Source organism: Microcaecilia unicolor, chromosome 2 (genome assembly GCF_901765095.1).
Source record: "Microcaecilia unicolor chromosome 2, aMicUni1.1, whole genome shotgun sequence".
In the NCBI taxonomy this organism is placed as follows: Eukaryota; Metazoa; Chordata; class Amphibia; order Gymnophiona; family Siphonopidae; genus Microcaecilia; species Microcaecilia unicolor.
The window spans coordinates 533,813,295-533,829,865 of record NC_044032.1 but is presented as its reverse complement, the minus strand read 5'-3'; the positions used below and the strand labels follow the sequence as shown (position 1 = coordinate 533,829,865).

Sequence of the window (16,571 nt, the reverse complement as noted above, 5' to 3'; positions counted from 1 at the left end):
GCACCTCACAGAGTTATAGTTGTTGTGTTCTTTTGAGAGTTTTCTTTTGCCAATTACCTTGAGAGTTATGTTTATATGACTGGATTTGATACTCTCTTCCCTTTCGTTGGTGATATATAACTGTTCAAAGGGAGTGACACATTTAGTGGTGGGATGAATAGCTTAGTAGTTTAACTTAGAACATCTTTTCCTAACAGATTAATTTAGGACTGCAATGAAGCTGTCCTAAATTAAAATGCTCAGCTATGTGGACAATGACTGACTATTGCTGCTATATGCAGACAGGGTTCAAATTCTGCTGCCACTCCTTGTGATCTTGGGCAAGTCACTTTAACCTTCCTTTGCCTCAGATGCAAACTTAAAATGTAAGACCTCTAAGGACAGGATTATACTTACTGTATCTAAATGAAACTTGCCATATAGCCTATCCAATCCTCCCATCCATGCCATCTACTCACCCTATTACTCCCATAGAGATCTTTTGTATTTGTCCCAAGTTGTCTTGAATTCAGATACTGTTTTCATCTCCACAACGTCCACTGGGAGACAGTTTCACGAATTCACCACCTTTCCGTGAAGAAGTTTTTCCTCAGGTTACTTCTGAGTCTATCCCCTTTCATCTTCATCCTATTCCCCCTCATTCCAGAGCTTCCTTTCAACTGAATGAGACTCACCTCCTGTGCATTTATGCAGCATAGCTATTAAATGTCTCTATCATATCTCCCCTCTCCCGCCTTTCTTCAAAAGTAATACATAATGAGATCTTTAAGTCTGTCCTCATACGCTTTATGACAAAGACCACTGACCATTTTAGTAGCCACCCTTTGGACCAACTCTATCCTGTTTATATTCTAAATGAGGTCTCATCAGATTCTTATACAGGGGCATTATTACCTCTAGTCCTGGAACACTCCAGCAGTAACTGGTGAATTCTGTGGCATCAGAGCAGATATTCAGCAGCAATGACCAATTAAATGCTGGTGAATATCTTCTCCTGATCTGCTCAGCATGATTTAACTGGGTAGGAGAGACTCCTGGCCAATTAATTCTCTTAGAATATCAACACACACATTATTTGTAATATCTCAGTGTGTGTTGATATTCTAAGAGACTTAAGGTTCTTAAGTCTGTCCCCATACTCTTTATGATGAAGACCACTGATCATTTTAGTAGCCATCTTCTGGACTGATTCCATCCTGTTTATATCTTTTAGACGATACAGTTTTCAGAATTGTACACAATATTCTAAATGAGGTCTCACCAGTGCCTTATACAGGGCCATCATCACCTCCTTTTTCCTACTGGTCATTCCTCTTCCTATGCACCCTTCCAGCTTTCACTGTCAACTTTTTTTATCTGTTTGGCCACCTTAAGATCATCACATATGATCACACCCAATTCATGCTCCTCTTTCATGCACAAAAATTCTTATGTCCTAAACTGGAGTTTAGGGAGTGAAGAATTTCCTCAGGTTTTTGCAGCCCAACTGCATAATCCTGCATTATCTAAAATTAAATCTAAGCTGCCAAATTCCAGACCATTCCTCTAACGTTGCTAAGTCGTTCCTCTTGTTATCCACACCATTGGGGGTGTCTGCGCTATCATCTGCAAGGAAGCAAACCTTACCAGATAGCCCTTCAGCAATTTCGCTTGCAAAAATGTTAAAAAGAACCGGCCAAAGAACCAAACCTTGTGGCACACCACTGGTAACATCCTTTTCCTCAGAATGAGTTCCATTTACCAATATCCTCTGTCGCCTTCCACTCAGCCAGTTCAGCTAGTGGAGCTGCTAGAATTTCCATAAGTTCCTTCAGTACCCTCAGATATATGTCATCTAGCCCCATTGCTTTGTCCACCTTTAGTTTAGCCAGCTCCTCACAAACACAGTCCTCTGAAAATCATTCAGGGACTACACTCCTCCATTCCTATTTGTGTTTGTCTTCTGCGGTCCTGCTCCTGGCCCTTCAGCTGTGAACACAGAACAGAAATATCTGTTAAGCTATTTTATCTTATCTTAATCAGCTTCTACATATTCTTCCCCTTCACCTTTGTCCCACAATACCACTTTTTACTTTCTTCTATCACTAACCTATCTAAAAATATGTCTTTCCCCCCATTTTACTGTATTGGGTATTTTTTCTTCTATTTGCATCTTTGTTTTCCTGACTACTCTGTCAGCTTTTCTTAGCTTTTCCAGATATTGTTGTCGGTCTTCCTCTTTCTATGATCTCTTATAGTTTATAAAGGCTAACCTCTTTTTCCTTTTCTTTTCAGCTACTTCTTTTGAGAAACAAAGTGACCTCCTTTTCCTCCTACTTTTACAAAAAGATTTGTTGCCCTTACAATAGCTCCTTTCAGTTTTGCCCACTGCTTTCCAACTTCTTCCAGATGCTCCCATCCAGACAGCAATTCCTTGATCACCTACTATAACATCTGAAACACTCTCCCCATTAGTAAGCAAGTCCAGTATGACCCCATCCCGCATGGGTTCCATTGCCAACTGCTGGAATAGTTTCCCCTATAGAGAATCCAGGATCTCCCAGCTTCCAAAAGACTCTGCCATAGGGATATCCCAATCATCATCTGGCATATTAAAAATCACCTATTAGTAGTACTTCCCCTTGCTCAGCTATATTTTGAATGTATTCAATTAAATCTCTGTCACTTCTGTTTGTAAAGGAGGCCTGAATATTACACTAACGCAAATACATTTACCATCCCTTCTTTCCAGATTGACCCACATTGCTTTTCCTTACTCTGTAGGCTCTGCAGTTTTGTGACTTTAATATAATCTTTCACACAAAAATGTAAGCAAACCAAACCAAGAGTTGAAGATGACAAATGTTGAGATACTTTTTGACAGTTTGTGCACTGATGCAGATATTCTGGATTGGATTGCTGGTATACAGTAGGTTAATATAAATGTAGGTTTATTCCATTGTGAATTAGACATTTTATGTTGATCATATGCGCCCTTAAACACAGTTTAAATGCCATTTTGATATTTTCGGTTGGATTCTCCTGATGAAGGCTAACCAGCCAAAACACAGCCTGTGTTGAGTTTTTCTGTCTGGGACTTGTATTTATATGTTCTTTACCCATTAAAGGAACGTGTTCGCAACATTTGGTCATCTTGACATTTGTCATCTTCCACTCTTGGTTTGGTTTGCTTTAATATAATCTTTAACATATAATGCCACTCCCCTCCCTTTCTTCCTACCCTGTCTTTCCTGAACACCTTATAGCCTGGTATAACTATATCACAGCCATGGTTCTCTGTGAACCATGTTTCTGTGATCACCACTAAATCCAAATCGGCCTTTTCCATCACATCCTCAAGATCTAAAACCTTATTTTCCATACTCCGGGCAATACTGTATACTGCTTTCCAAACATTGCCCCTTTTTCACATTTGTGTAGAGGTCTTTAATGCTTCACTTACCTGGGGGGCTTTGATCATTCTGCTCCAATCTCCCTGCCCCAATGATTCTAGTGTAAAGCCCTCTTCAGTAAGTTAGCCAATCTGCTGTTGAAAACACTTCTTCCCTTCCCATCTCTGCTCAGCAGCTCTTGGAAAAGCATCTCATGGTCCAGGAAGCCAAAATGATCTTGATGACACCATTTGCGCAGCCACATATTCATCTTCAGGATGTGAGCTTCTCTGTCTTGGCATTTATTCTCAACAGGGAGGATTGACAAGAACATCACCTGTGCACCTGTCTGCTTCACCCTCACTCTCAGAGCCATGAAGTCATTTTTGATACATTCAGAAGGGTGCCTAGCAGTATCATTTGTACCAACATGGATGATCAGCATTGGGTAATAGTCATTAGGCTTGATAAGTCTCAACAAGTTCTCTGTACCATCTTGAATTTTGGTATCTGGCAGACAGGATACCTCCTGGGATGGACAGCATGTTTGGTCTGCAGATCTATGCCTCTGTATCCCTCAGAAGAGAATTGCCAACCACCACTACCTTTCTCCTCTTAGTGATCACTGATCCAACAACTTTGGGGATTTTGAGCTCTGATTCCTTCTGTCTCTGGGATGCTCTCACCTCCTCCACTTCTAGGGCTGCATATTGGTTCTTCAGTTCGATGGCAGGTGGAGTCATGGTATCATTCCTGCAGGGTCTTGTGATCTGAGTCCAATTGTCCTCTTTCAGCACAGCATTTTACTGCTGGAAATCTTTAATGCGTCATGAAGCATTTCATCAATGTATTTCTCATTTTTGAGGATACTTCTCAACTTTGCTGCCTTCTCTCTCAGTTCTTTCTCTTCTTTCATGAGGGATTCAAGTTAGGGAGGGGGAGTGCAGCAGCAGAAGAATAGGACTTCTATATCTTATCCCCACTCTTTTCTCTTACTACTTCCACTACTGCTGCTGCCCGCTCCCTTCCAGAGACAAAAAGTAAAGTGGATTTAGTACCTGCACGGAGTTTGAAATACAAGCCCATGTTCAAGCACTGTCACAATCTGCCTCATCCCCTCCAAGAAGAATCCCCACATCAGAGGTTGGTAGGATTCAACAGTGCTTGAGCACAGGTCTGTGCTTCAAGTCCTCAGGATGGTGCTGAATTCATCTCTGGAAGCGGGTGTGCAGCATCAGGATTGGTAAGAGTAAGGGGATAAAAAGGAGATGTTGGATTGTTCAGGGGAGGTAGGAAGGGATGAAGGACATACTGTACAGTTTGGGAATAGGGAAGGGGAAATTCTAGAGTATGGGGGGTGGGTAGGTATAAGGCTTTGAACTGCCCCTGGGTTGAGAGGGGCACATAGCTGAGGTTCACTTAGGGTGATGTCCAAGTCTACCATTGTTCATATAGTCAAAATGTGGGTTAATATGTCCCCAAACTAGGTAACAAAGCATCAGAAGCAAAATGCCCAACATTTGTCTTGTCTCTCCTGTGCTCTGAGGTAATGATCTGATATATTCTTCAAAATATCTTGGCATTAAAAAATCAAACAAACAAACAAAAAAACAACAAATCCAATGAGCTACACCTGCTTACAATCTTAGAACTGCCAATGGAGACAAAATTCATTTTTAAACTGTTAGATTAAAGATATTAACATTTGCAGCAGCGCTCTTAAGTAAACACATCATTTCATAATTGATCTCTCATCAGAAAACCTTTGGGAATGAATTTCCAGTGACTGAAGAAACTAACATAGATGAAGAGGATGTTTCCTTAAACAAGTCATGGTACAGTATTACCCACAATCAAATTATTACTTATTCAGAAGATATTGTATTCAAATAATTTAGACAATAACATGAGAAAGTAGATGCATTCTAGTCCTTTGTGTTTTGCTCTCATATACATATACACAGAACTACAAAAATGTAAAAATCACAGGCTCAATATTCTGAAGCAATTATGCAGTTGAAGGTGATACCATCTATATAAGTATGTTTTAAAACATATTGGAGGCTCTTTAATGGATAACTTGACTGTTTAATAACTGAATAGCCAGAGCTGTCCATGTGCAATCAGGGGCGTAGCAAGACCTCAAGGTGGGAGAGGGCCAGGGCCCAAGGTGGGGGAGGGGGCACATTTTGTTTGCCGCCTTGCTGCTGCCTCCCTCCGCCACCTCGCCACCCCCCAACGCCACCCACTGCCGGCGCTGTACATCTTGGCTGGCAGGGGTCCCCAACCCCCGCCAGCTGAAGCACCACCACCTCAAATACCTTGGCTGGCGGAGGTCCGCTACCCCCCGCCAGTTGAAGACTTTGTCCAGCGCTGGTCTCCGGTGTCCACCACATTGCCTGCCCTGCTCTTTCTTCCCCTCACGTCCAGCATGCTCCTTTTAGTGAAATTGAGCATGCTCAATTTCACTAAAAGGAGAGTGCCTGACATGAGGGGAAGAGAGAGCAGGGCAGGCAATGCAGCGGCGGTGCCGCAAACCAGTGCTGTACAAAGTCTTTAGCTGGTGGGGGTTGGGAACCCCACCAGCCAACCAGGGGCCCCACTTAGCTAAACTACTGTTTGAAACTGAGGCATAGTTTAGGCTGGGCCATGAGTGGTGCTATCAGTTATTCATTCAGTGCAATATTTAGCATTTCAACTTGTGTGATTACCTGCAAAAACACATATAGCAGGGCAAAATTAAAAGGATAATTTACCTGTATATATTCAGTGCCTGAACTTATACATTTATAACCATAAAAAAATATATATAACTTTAGATGGAATTGCCTAGCCAGTTAAAGTTATGCAGTCAGTCTGTTGCTGAATATTTGAACCCTTGAGGACAAAAGTGGGCCAAATCCACTTTTACAGAATTAAGGGACGTTGCCCATTCTTATTCCAAAGACTATACAGAAAGTAGCGAGTACATAAAAAAAGTCACTCACCAGATGGCAGAATTGGTTAGGTATAAACATGGCCTGACTTTTCTTCTATATGAATCAGTGCATAGCTGAAATAATATAAAAAGTGGAAACGGCCTGCTTTTGCTCCAAAGGGCTCATTTATTTTCATATTTCTACATGCTAAAGAGTTGTGGAAATTAAAATGTTGGAGTCTATTTTGCTAATTACTTTTGAATTTTATTAGGCTAATTGTGTTGTTTATATGTTTTCCTTATTATAAATTGTTTCTCATTTGTTCCATTTTTGCATGACCACTTTAATTGTGATACAGATCAAAGTGGTTTATAATTTAAAAAGATATTGAAAGGAACTCAAAAAATAATAGAAGAAAGTAATCAGACTAGGTTCAGTAAAAAAAAAAAAAATACGAGGATCAGCAGTTTTCTGCCAAAGTCTAATCTTTCCATGGAAATAAATTAGTGTTACAGACTCAACCAAGCACCTAGGCCTCCTATAATCTCCCTAAAAGTGACCCCCAAAAGGTGGGTTTGTAAAGATTCCCTGAAATTTGTATGGGAAGATTCTGAACATAAACAGGACATTGGGGGGGGGGGGGGGGAGTAGGACATTCCACAGAGAAGGTGCCATTGGAAAAAGAAAGATGTTATTTGTCACAAAATGCCTAGCCACTCACCTGGGTCTTTCCGTGTGGTCACTTAGAGGGTCTAACCCCATAATAGCTCAGGTCCGCCTGCACCTGCTACTTGTGTTCTACACTAGCACCCTCCTCTCACCGACTGAGTCCCAACTGCCTCTTGGCAAGTTTCCTGCTCTCAAATTATCCCCAGTGATTTCTAGGTTACTGGAGGCCACACTCCTAATGGTCCCACAGTTCTAAGAAAGCACTCACAGACCCAACACACAAACTACCAAGATTCTTATCAGTCTAGACAAGCAGAGTCAACAAACTAATAGTGTTTATTGTCACGGAACTTGAAACAGTGAAGCAGAAAAAGTGGAATCAGCAGAACAATAACAGGTAACTGAAATATGGATCAATTATAACACTAACTAAACATTTGTATACTATCTAAGTAGTACCTGGGAAGATCAGGACATATAACTATTCACAGAGCCTCAGAAAATAGATCCTACTCTTTTTCTTCCTGGCTAAGACTGAAGGCAAAACCAGTAACTCTTGGCTAACTTCAAACTCCAGGCCAGTCAGAGCCCAGAACAACAACATTTGAAAATAGCTGGCTACATTACTGCAGGCACTTCCCCCTTCTCTGTGTTAACTAAAGAAGGAAAAGTCAGTTCTCTGTAACAGCTTTATGCATAAACATGCACCACCTGCTGGCCAAACTAGAGAAATGCATTGCAGGAAAATATCAAAATACTTATCACAGGCTTAAAACACACTCTTCTGTCACATTATTTGTTTTGGATTCCCAGGTGGCACCAGAGGGACTCAGAAGGACCATTTAAGGAGCAGAGATAACACATGGAAACCTAGGGGAGGGTGAGAGAAGCCAGATAGGCAGGGGTACCTTCATAAACTGCTCTATGGGCCTGAATTAATATTTCAAATTTGATCCTGTATTCATTAGGTAACCACTGTATTCATAAAAGAAGACATAATATGGTCTCATCTCTTAGCTCAACATAAGAGGCGGGCAGCTGTGTTTTGCAAGGTCTGTAATCTTTTTAGGTTGGTTTTTGCAAGACTCTCATAAACAGCATTAACAGTAGTCGAATCAAACATGCATTTTAAGAAATTATATTTCTTTAAATCATACAATGGCTATGCCTTCAAGATTCTTATATTTGGTGATCTGACAGCATAACTTCAAGCTGTCATTACTGTCAGTTCTATCCAAAAGTAGCCTTATGAGATTGTAATAATGTTGGGATGTGTTATAGTTACTGTAGCTGTGTATTTCTCTTCTCTCCCATTCTCTTATAATCTGTAAACAGCCAGCATAAGATTATCAAATTTTAGGAGTGGTATAGGATTTAGGAAAGGGTGTGAACTGTCTACTATGGAAGGTTTGGAAGTAATTAGCAGGGCAGCTGTGTGGCAAACAAATGCACTTGTGGACCATTAACTAGCACTGTGGCTGACTGGAGTTTGCTAGTTTGTTTGGGTTTTTTTTAAGATGCTATATTTTTCATCCTATAATGATTTAGGGGCACTGTTTAATTAAGTGGCAGTGGGGGGGGGGGGGCAGTTCGCCCTGGGTGCATGCTGCAGGAGGGGGGATGCAGGGAGCAGCCGCACAGCTGTCATCTGTGCTGGCTCCCTGCTCCTTCTGATGTTACTTCCTGTTCTGGGGCAGAGGGAGCAGGGCCAGCGGAGCCGCATGGCTGCTCCCAGCACCCCAGGAGGTAAGAAGCAATGCACCTGGGGGGTGTCTTGAAATGATGCACTGGGGGGGGACGACGACAATGACGCTACATAGGGGGGTGCGCATTGGCGATCGCCCCGGGTGCCAGCCAGCCAAGGAACACCACTGTTAAGTGCTGCTGAATATCAGCAGATAGGCAGGAGGAAGCAATTTAAGAGCAGGGAGCTCTCCTGCCTGGTGAAATGACTTTGAATATCGAGGGGTCATCCTTCCATATTCTTCAGATTAACTTAGGAAATGTTGCAGTAACATTAATGTAGGTGTGTTAGCATCAAGTTTAATATCTTACATTACTCACAATCAGGATTTTGGTCCAATTTTAGTAGATACTTTATAGTAGATATGTTATTATGCACATTATTATTTGATTTTTACACTCAAGTGAGGCAAAAAAAAGGCTTTTATAATGCAGTTTAACCTATTGAACGCATTTGATGTCGTGGATCATGTCTTATTATTAAATACTTTAAATAAAATATTGAAACTAAATAACATGGGTATATCTGGGAATGTTCTGAATTGGTTCCAAGGTTTTCTTACAGTGAGAACTTATTTTGTGAAGATGGAAGGAGTATACTCTGACTCACTGGGATGTCAGTTAGAAGCAGATGGCTATAAAGTTTTTATGTATGCGGATGATTTAATCCCAATAGAAACAGAAGTTGTGCATGCATTTCCACAAAGAGAATTGTATGGCTGTAATGCTTACGTGGATGCTTAATAACCTTCTTAAACTTAATAGTGAGGAAACTTAAGTTTCTTTTAGTTGATAACCAAAATATTTCATTGAAAGCATCATGTTTAGTATTAAATGGTCTAAATTACAAACTGGAATCATCCTTGAAAATCTTAGGAGTTATGTTAAACCACAATCTGTCTTGGGAGTCTCAGATACATGGCCTTGTAAAAACAATGTTTTTGGATGATGAATAACTTAAAATGTATCCAGTAATATTTTACTCAAGAAAAATTTCAGTTGTTTGTACAAGCCTTAGTTTTAAAGAATCTTGATTATTGTAATATCATATATCTTGGTTGTGCAAAACATTTACTGAGAAACTTAGAACTATTCAAAATACAACAATCCGCCTTATATGTGGTTTGGGTAAATTTGATAGAGTCTCTCATTGTTATGAGAAGCTCTATTGGTTGCTGGTGGAGGCCCAAATTCTTTTTAAGTTTTGTTTACAAGGTATTGAAGGGCTTGGTTCTGCTTTACATGTATCTGATGATTAATTTACTGTCTTTGAAGTACGATACTCGCAATAGTTTGACTGTCTTTTCCATCTTACAAAGGATTATGCTTTAAAAGAAATTTTACAGTTTTAATTTCTTACCAGGCCTAAAAAATCTGGAATTCTCTGCCAACCTCTGTAATCTTGTTATCAGGTTATTTACTTTTCGGTAAATCCCTTAAAGCAGTTTTATTTAGCAATAATGGGCCCCTTTTACCAAGCTGCGGGAAAATGGGGCCAGCACTGGTGTCGGCGCATGTTTTACAAATGTGCCGAGGCACCCTTTTACTTCAGCTGGTAAAAGGGAAGTCTCGATTTCCAACAGGAAATGGCTGGACGGCAAGTAAAGCACTTGCACAGCCATTTCGGGGGGAGCCCTTACTGTCACCCATTGAGCTGGCAGTAAGGGCTCCCGTGTTAACCCGGCGGCAACCGGGCAGCATGCGCCACTGCCTGATTACTTCCGGGTATACTCCGGCACTACAAACATAAATACATTTTTGTAGCACTGGAATTGACGGCGCACTAGGGGTGGGAAGTACCACCGGGCTGCTGCGGTAGTCCGGCAATACTACCTGTATAGCGAGCGGTAAGTCCACGTTGGACTTAGTGCCGCTAAGTAGAAGGAGCCATTTGTGCTTTCTATGTAGCTCAACTATATAAGTACATAAGTAATGCCATACTGGGAAAAGACCAAGGGTCCATCGAGCCCAGCATCCTGTCCACGACAGCGGCCAATCCAGGCCAAGGGCACCTGGCAAGCTTCCCAAACGTACAAACATTCTATACATGTTATTCCTGGAATTTTTGAGTTTTCCAAGTCCGTTTAGTAGCGGTTTATGGACTTGTCCTTTAGGAAACCGTCCAACCCCTTTTTAAACTCTGCTAAGCTATCCGCCTTCACCACTTTCTCCGGCAACGAATTCCAGAGTTTAATTACACGTTGGGTGAAGAAAAATTTTCTCCGATTTGTTTTAAATTTACCACACTGTAGTTTCATCGCATGCCCCCTAGTCCTAGTATTTTTGGAAAGCATGAACAGACGCTTCACATCCACCTGTTCCACTCCACTCATTATTTTATATACCTCTATCATGTCTCCCCTTAGCCGTCTCTTATCCAAGCTGTATAGCCCTAGCCTCCTTAGTCTTTCTTCATAGGGAAGTCGTCCCATCCCCGCTATCATTTTAGTCGCCCTTCACTGCACCTTTTCCAATTCTACTATATCTTTCTTGAGATGCGGCGACCAGAATTGAACACAATACTCAAGGTGCGGTCGCACCATGGAGCGATACAACGGCATTATAACATCCTCACACCTGTTTTCCATACCTTTCCTGATAATACCCAACATTCTATTCGCTTTCTTAGCCGCAGCAGCACACTGAGCAGAAGGTTTCAGTGTGTTATCGACGACGACACCCAGATCCCTTTCTTGGTCCGTAACTCCTAACGTGGAACCTTGCATGACGTAGCTATAATTCGGGTTCTTTTTTCCCACATGCATCACATTGCACTTGCTCACATTAAACATCATCTGACATTTAGCCGCCCAGTCTCCCAGTCTCGTAAGGTCCTCTTGTAATTTTTCACAATCCTGTCGCGATTTAATGACTGAATAACTTTGTGTCATCAGCAAATTTAATTACCTCGCTAGTTACTCCCATCTCTAAATCATTTATAAATATATTAAAAAGCAGCGGTCCTAGCACGGACCCCTGAGGAACCCCACTAACTACCCTTCTCCATTGTGAATACTGCCCATTTAACCCCACTCTCTGTTTCCTATCCTTCAATCAGTTTTTAATCCACAATAGGACATTTCCTCCTATCCCATGACCCTCCAATTTCCTCTGTAGCCTTTCATGAGGTACCTTGTCAAACGCCTTTTGAAAATCCAGATACACAATATCAACCGACTCCCCTTTGTCCACATGTTCACTCCTTCAAAGAATTGAAGTAAATTGGTCAGGCAAGATTTCCCCACATAAAAGCCATGCTGACTTGGTCTCAGTAATCCATGTCCTCGGATGTGCTCTGTAATTTTGTTTTTGATAATAGCCTCTACCATTTTCTCCGGCACCGACGTCAGACTCACCGGTCTATAATTTCCCGGATCTCCCCTGGAGCCTTTTTTAAAAATGGGCGTTACATTGGCCACCCTCCAATCTTCCGGTACCACGCTCGATTTTAAGGATAAGTTGCATATCACTAGCAGTAGCTCCGCAAGCTCGTTTTTCAGTTCTATCAGTACTCTAGGATGAATACCATCCGGTCCAGGAGATTTGCTACTCTTCAGTTTGCCGAACTGCACCATTACGTCCTCCAGGTTTACCGTGAAGTCAGTAAGTTTCTCCGACTCGTCCACTTGAAATACCATGATTGCTCTTTAATGATTGTTCGTATCTTTAGACTGGATTCCAATGATAATTGTAAATGCCCGGTTTTTATGAACTGGTTATAATTTTGAATTGTAATCCACTCCGAACCTACTTTAAGGTGTTGAGGGGAATGTTTCTCTAAGGTAATGTAATGTAATCAATGCAGGGGTGTGGACTCTTACAGACTAAGACATTCAGGAACTATAACTGTGTGTATGGGTAAGAGTACTTGTGTACATTTCGCTCTGTGGATTGTGCTGGATTTTTAGAGAAGAAGTGCACATCAGCTGTGAAAATTACCCTAGGGGAACTATGCATTTGTATTAATACCTACTATTTTGGGCACACTACTTTTCCAGATTAATATACATCCTTATATGCAAATCCCTTCGTATACTCTATTCTCAAGAAGACCTCTTTAAACAGCAAGTAATCTTACCCGCTGTAAGAATGTGCATTTACCCGCATATCAGGCAAATAGTTTTGTAGCAGGTGCTGCTTTAGCTGGGGATATGCCTTTGAAAGTTACCTCCCTTAATCACATTAATCTATTTTCCATTTATTAGTTCTTATATCCCACATTATCCAAATGTTATTTGGTTCAATGTGGCTCACTGTAAGCATGATTCTACTTAGAACTTTAGCTAAAAAACTATATGTGAGGGAGTGGAGGAGTAGCCTAATGGTTAGTGCAGCAGGCTTTGATCCTGGCGACCTGGGTTCAATTCCTACTGCAGCTCCTCCTTGTGACTTTGGGCAAGTCACTAAAACCCTCCATTGTCCCAGGTACAAAAACTTAGATTATGAGCCCTCTAGGGACAGAGAAAGTACCTGCATATAATGTGTACAACACTGCGTATGTCTAGTAGTGTTATAGGAATGATTAGTAGTAGTAGAGTGGGTGATATACGACTGGGTTCCCATAAAATTACTCCCTCACTGAGGCTGAGAATGAGCCACATTAGGGTAGGTAGAGTCCAGGGAAGAGGAGTGGCCTTCAGCAAATGTTGCTGCCCTGTGTTTATCAGAATCAGAGACCTCAGTAAGTAAGTAGAACAAATTTCCTTAGTTAAGAAGTGAGTATTTACTGATCCTGTAGAGGCTTGCCAGCAGCAGGCTACAGGAACCTTCAAGTTAAAGAGAAGTGACTACATATTGAACTGGTGGAAGCCATATCAGAGACAGGCTACAAGAACCTTGAAATAAAAGAGAAAAGTAGCGTATATTGATTTGTGGAGCCTTGTCAGGAACAAAGCTGAAAGGAACTCTAATAAGAGTTTGCATTGTTTGGTTAAAGTATCAAGCATACCCTAACCTCCCAATCTCTCCCCTCCAATCCCCCATGGTCAGAACCCCTCACACACAACTGCAAGTCTCTGTTTCAAAATCCCAACCTTCAACTCATAAACCCCAACCTTCAAATCAAAATCCCACCTGATGACACATAACCCCAACACATAAACCCCAACTCCAGAACCCTAACCTTTCCCAACTCCCTCAAATTCATCCACCCTGGGATCTACCTGGAGATCAGCATTAGTGGTCCTGTGGCTTTCAGGATTCAGTGATCCCCCTCTTCTGCCACCCAGGTTAGCACCAGGATTCAAAATGATGACAGTGACTCTATTGGTGCTACTGCCAGGGGTCATCCTTCCATGTAAGAATTAAATCAGGAGGGGGATCAGACCTGTGAGGGAGGGTTGGATCAGGGGGGATCTGAATCTGTCACTGGAGAAAGTGGAGGTTTCAGTAGAGATTACTTATTTGTGGCGCTTTGGGGGGCAAGAATGGGTGTACCACTACAGGTAATTGAACTGAGTGTTAATGCACACCCACCATGTTACATGCCTAGACCGATAGCATGGACAGTCAGCGCTATTGGCCAAGACATAGAACACAATGGCTGTGAATTAACTATGTGGTAAATGCAGGGCACAATCAGGGCAAACCCTCTGCATCTACCACATAGGTTTTTCATTTACTGCATGTTATAATTTGCAAAACATTGTACTTTTGTAAAAGGGCCTGTTTGTTACTAGCCAAACAGGTCACTACTGATGCATTAATGGACCAGTCAAAGCAGCTTATCTCTCCACCAAATTAGAAGCAGAAGATGGGGGGTGGGGGGGGGGGGGGGTGGAGGCTAGAGGAGGTTTACATTTCCAGAGGAGACTATTTTATTGCATCTTTTTGCTGCTATTTTGTGTTTTGTGGCTCATAAGAAGAGATGGTAGTATAATTGTAAGCTTCCTTGTCATCTATACCAGACCAGTCCAGACTAATGGGTTGTGTCCATCTACCAGCGGAAGGAGACAGAGAAAATAGAAGGAGACAGAGAAAATAGTTGCAAGTAAACCGCCCCTTAAGAGTATCGTGCAGCCTGGAATGTTCAGTATTTTCGCTGTCTCCTAGCGGATGGTGGATGGATCGTGCAGCTGCTCTGGATTGCTGACTGGTAGCTCCTGTCCTGGATTCTTCTGGTGACAGTGGAGCCAGGGGTGTGCTGGTAGCCATGTTGGGGCTAGTTTTAGATGGTACTCAGTGGTCCTGATTTCCTCATCTGCCAGCTAGGGTGATATCCAGTGACCCTGTTTCTCTCCCCTCCCTCCCCTGGCTGTCTTTCTAGAAGGGTGATGGTTGATTGTGGCATGGAGTAACTTGTCTCCCCCCTGGGGTTCTTCTCTTCTCTTCTGTGGTGGTAGGTATATCTGAATTTCTGCCTCTGTGGTAAGCCTTTATTTATTCCTGTCACTAGTGAAGAAGGTTATTTAAAAAAAAAAAAAAAAGGAAACTTTGTTTTTCCCTCCTTTTCTGCCGCTGAGGTAAACCTTTATTTATTCCTGTCACTAGTGAAGAAGGTTGTTTAAAAAAAAAAAGGGAAGAAGAAAGTTTGTTTTTCGTTCTTTTTCTGCCTCTGAGGTAAACCTGTCACCAGTGAAGAAGATTGTTTAAAAAAAAAAGAAGAAACTTTGTTTTTCCTTCTTTCTCTTGCATGTTACATGATTTATTTTCCTGCCTTTGGCAATGCATTTTAGGGGGCCGCTTGCAAAGTTTCTTTGATTTTGAATGGCCAGCGTCTGAGTCTGATCTTGGACCCTTCCGAGCTGGTACCAGTTGCTTTGATTTTGATTTTTTTTTTTGTGGGGCATGGCTCGTGTCTATCACAAAACTACAGACTGTTCGGTCACTGCTGCTTCAGGTATCTTGCTTGAGATGCCCCTGCTATTTGATTCTTGTTTTGGCAGTAGTTTTTCCCCTCTTCCTTAGGAAGATTCTAGTTCTGTCGTCCCCATGGATCCCTCCTGTCTTCTCTGCTTTGTCTGCAGGGTACTTTACTTCTAGTGGGGGTCCGAATTGCCCTTGGTGTGCAACTGCTAGCTCAAATCCCTCTTCTGAGTACCCTCGGGAGCGCCATTCATGCCAGTCTTTTGCTTGGACTCTTTATGGGAATATGCCTTTTGAGGACTAGTTTGCCACAGCTCTTCCTTGCTTCCCTTGCTTTCAGGCGGGAGTTTTAGCCTGGCACAGGCGGATTTTGCCTTTTCTAGTTTCAGGCACCTCTCTCCTGGCACATTTGGCACTCCTTCCATTTTCTGTAAGGGGCGCAGTTCTTTCCTGCTGAGCAGATCTATTGCTATGCATCTGGATTATCACCTCTTCGCTCTGCGCTTTTCTCTACTTTTCTGCAGGGAAGTGGTTCTGTTTAAGGTATGGAGTTTGACTCTCCCTTATCTGGTTTTTCCTCAGTTTGGTGTTAGTGGCCAGCTTCCTCTTTGTTCCTGGCTTGGTGAGAGTTGTTTCTTCACACTGCAATTTGCTCCCTATGGTCTGAGGATTCCAGGTCTGTGATGCGTACCTCCCTCTTGGTGGGAGTTCTTTCTCTACATTTACTGCTACTCCATATCGGTTGCCTAGGACTGGAGCACAGCTCCTTACCAGTGTCAGAAGCGCAGCTCCTTGCTGGCATCCGGAGCGCAGCTCCTTGTTTGCGTGTGGAAAGCTGCTCCTTGTCTGAATTTTATACACAGTTCCATTGCTACCGCAGCTTCAGTTCTGCAGGTACTTCTAACATTCAGCTCTTTCAGTGGGGCACTGCACATCCTCTGTCTGTTACTCTCATCTTTTTCTCTGCTTGTTCAGCGCATTTCTATCTTTGCCAGAGGTGTGCAACTCTTTTTCTGCCCGTGGTGCGTGGCTCAGTTTGTGTGCTTTGAGTGCAAATCCATTTGTT

At 42.2% G+C, this 16,571-nt stretch overlaps 1 protein-coding gene across 2 annotated transcripts in view; it reads left to right on the top strand.

Annotated features, from left to right (window-relative positions):
* Nucleotides 1-16,571, top strand: part of ARAP2 (ArfGAP with RhoGAP domain, ankyrin repeat and PH domain 2) — a 508,912-nt gene that overhangs the window by 16,730 nt on the left and 475,611 nt on the right. For both annotated transcript variants that reach the window (XM_030191273.1, XM_030191272.1), the window contains exon 4: nt 5,130-5,206. In XM_030191273.1, the coding sequence (XP_030047133.1) occupies nt 5,130-5,206 (77 nt within the window). The remainder of the gene's footprint in view (nt 1-5,129; nt 5,207-16,571) is intronic.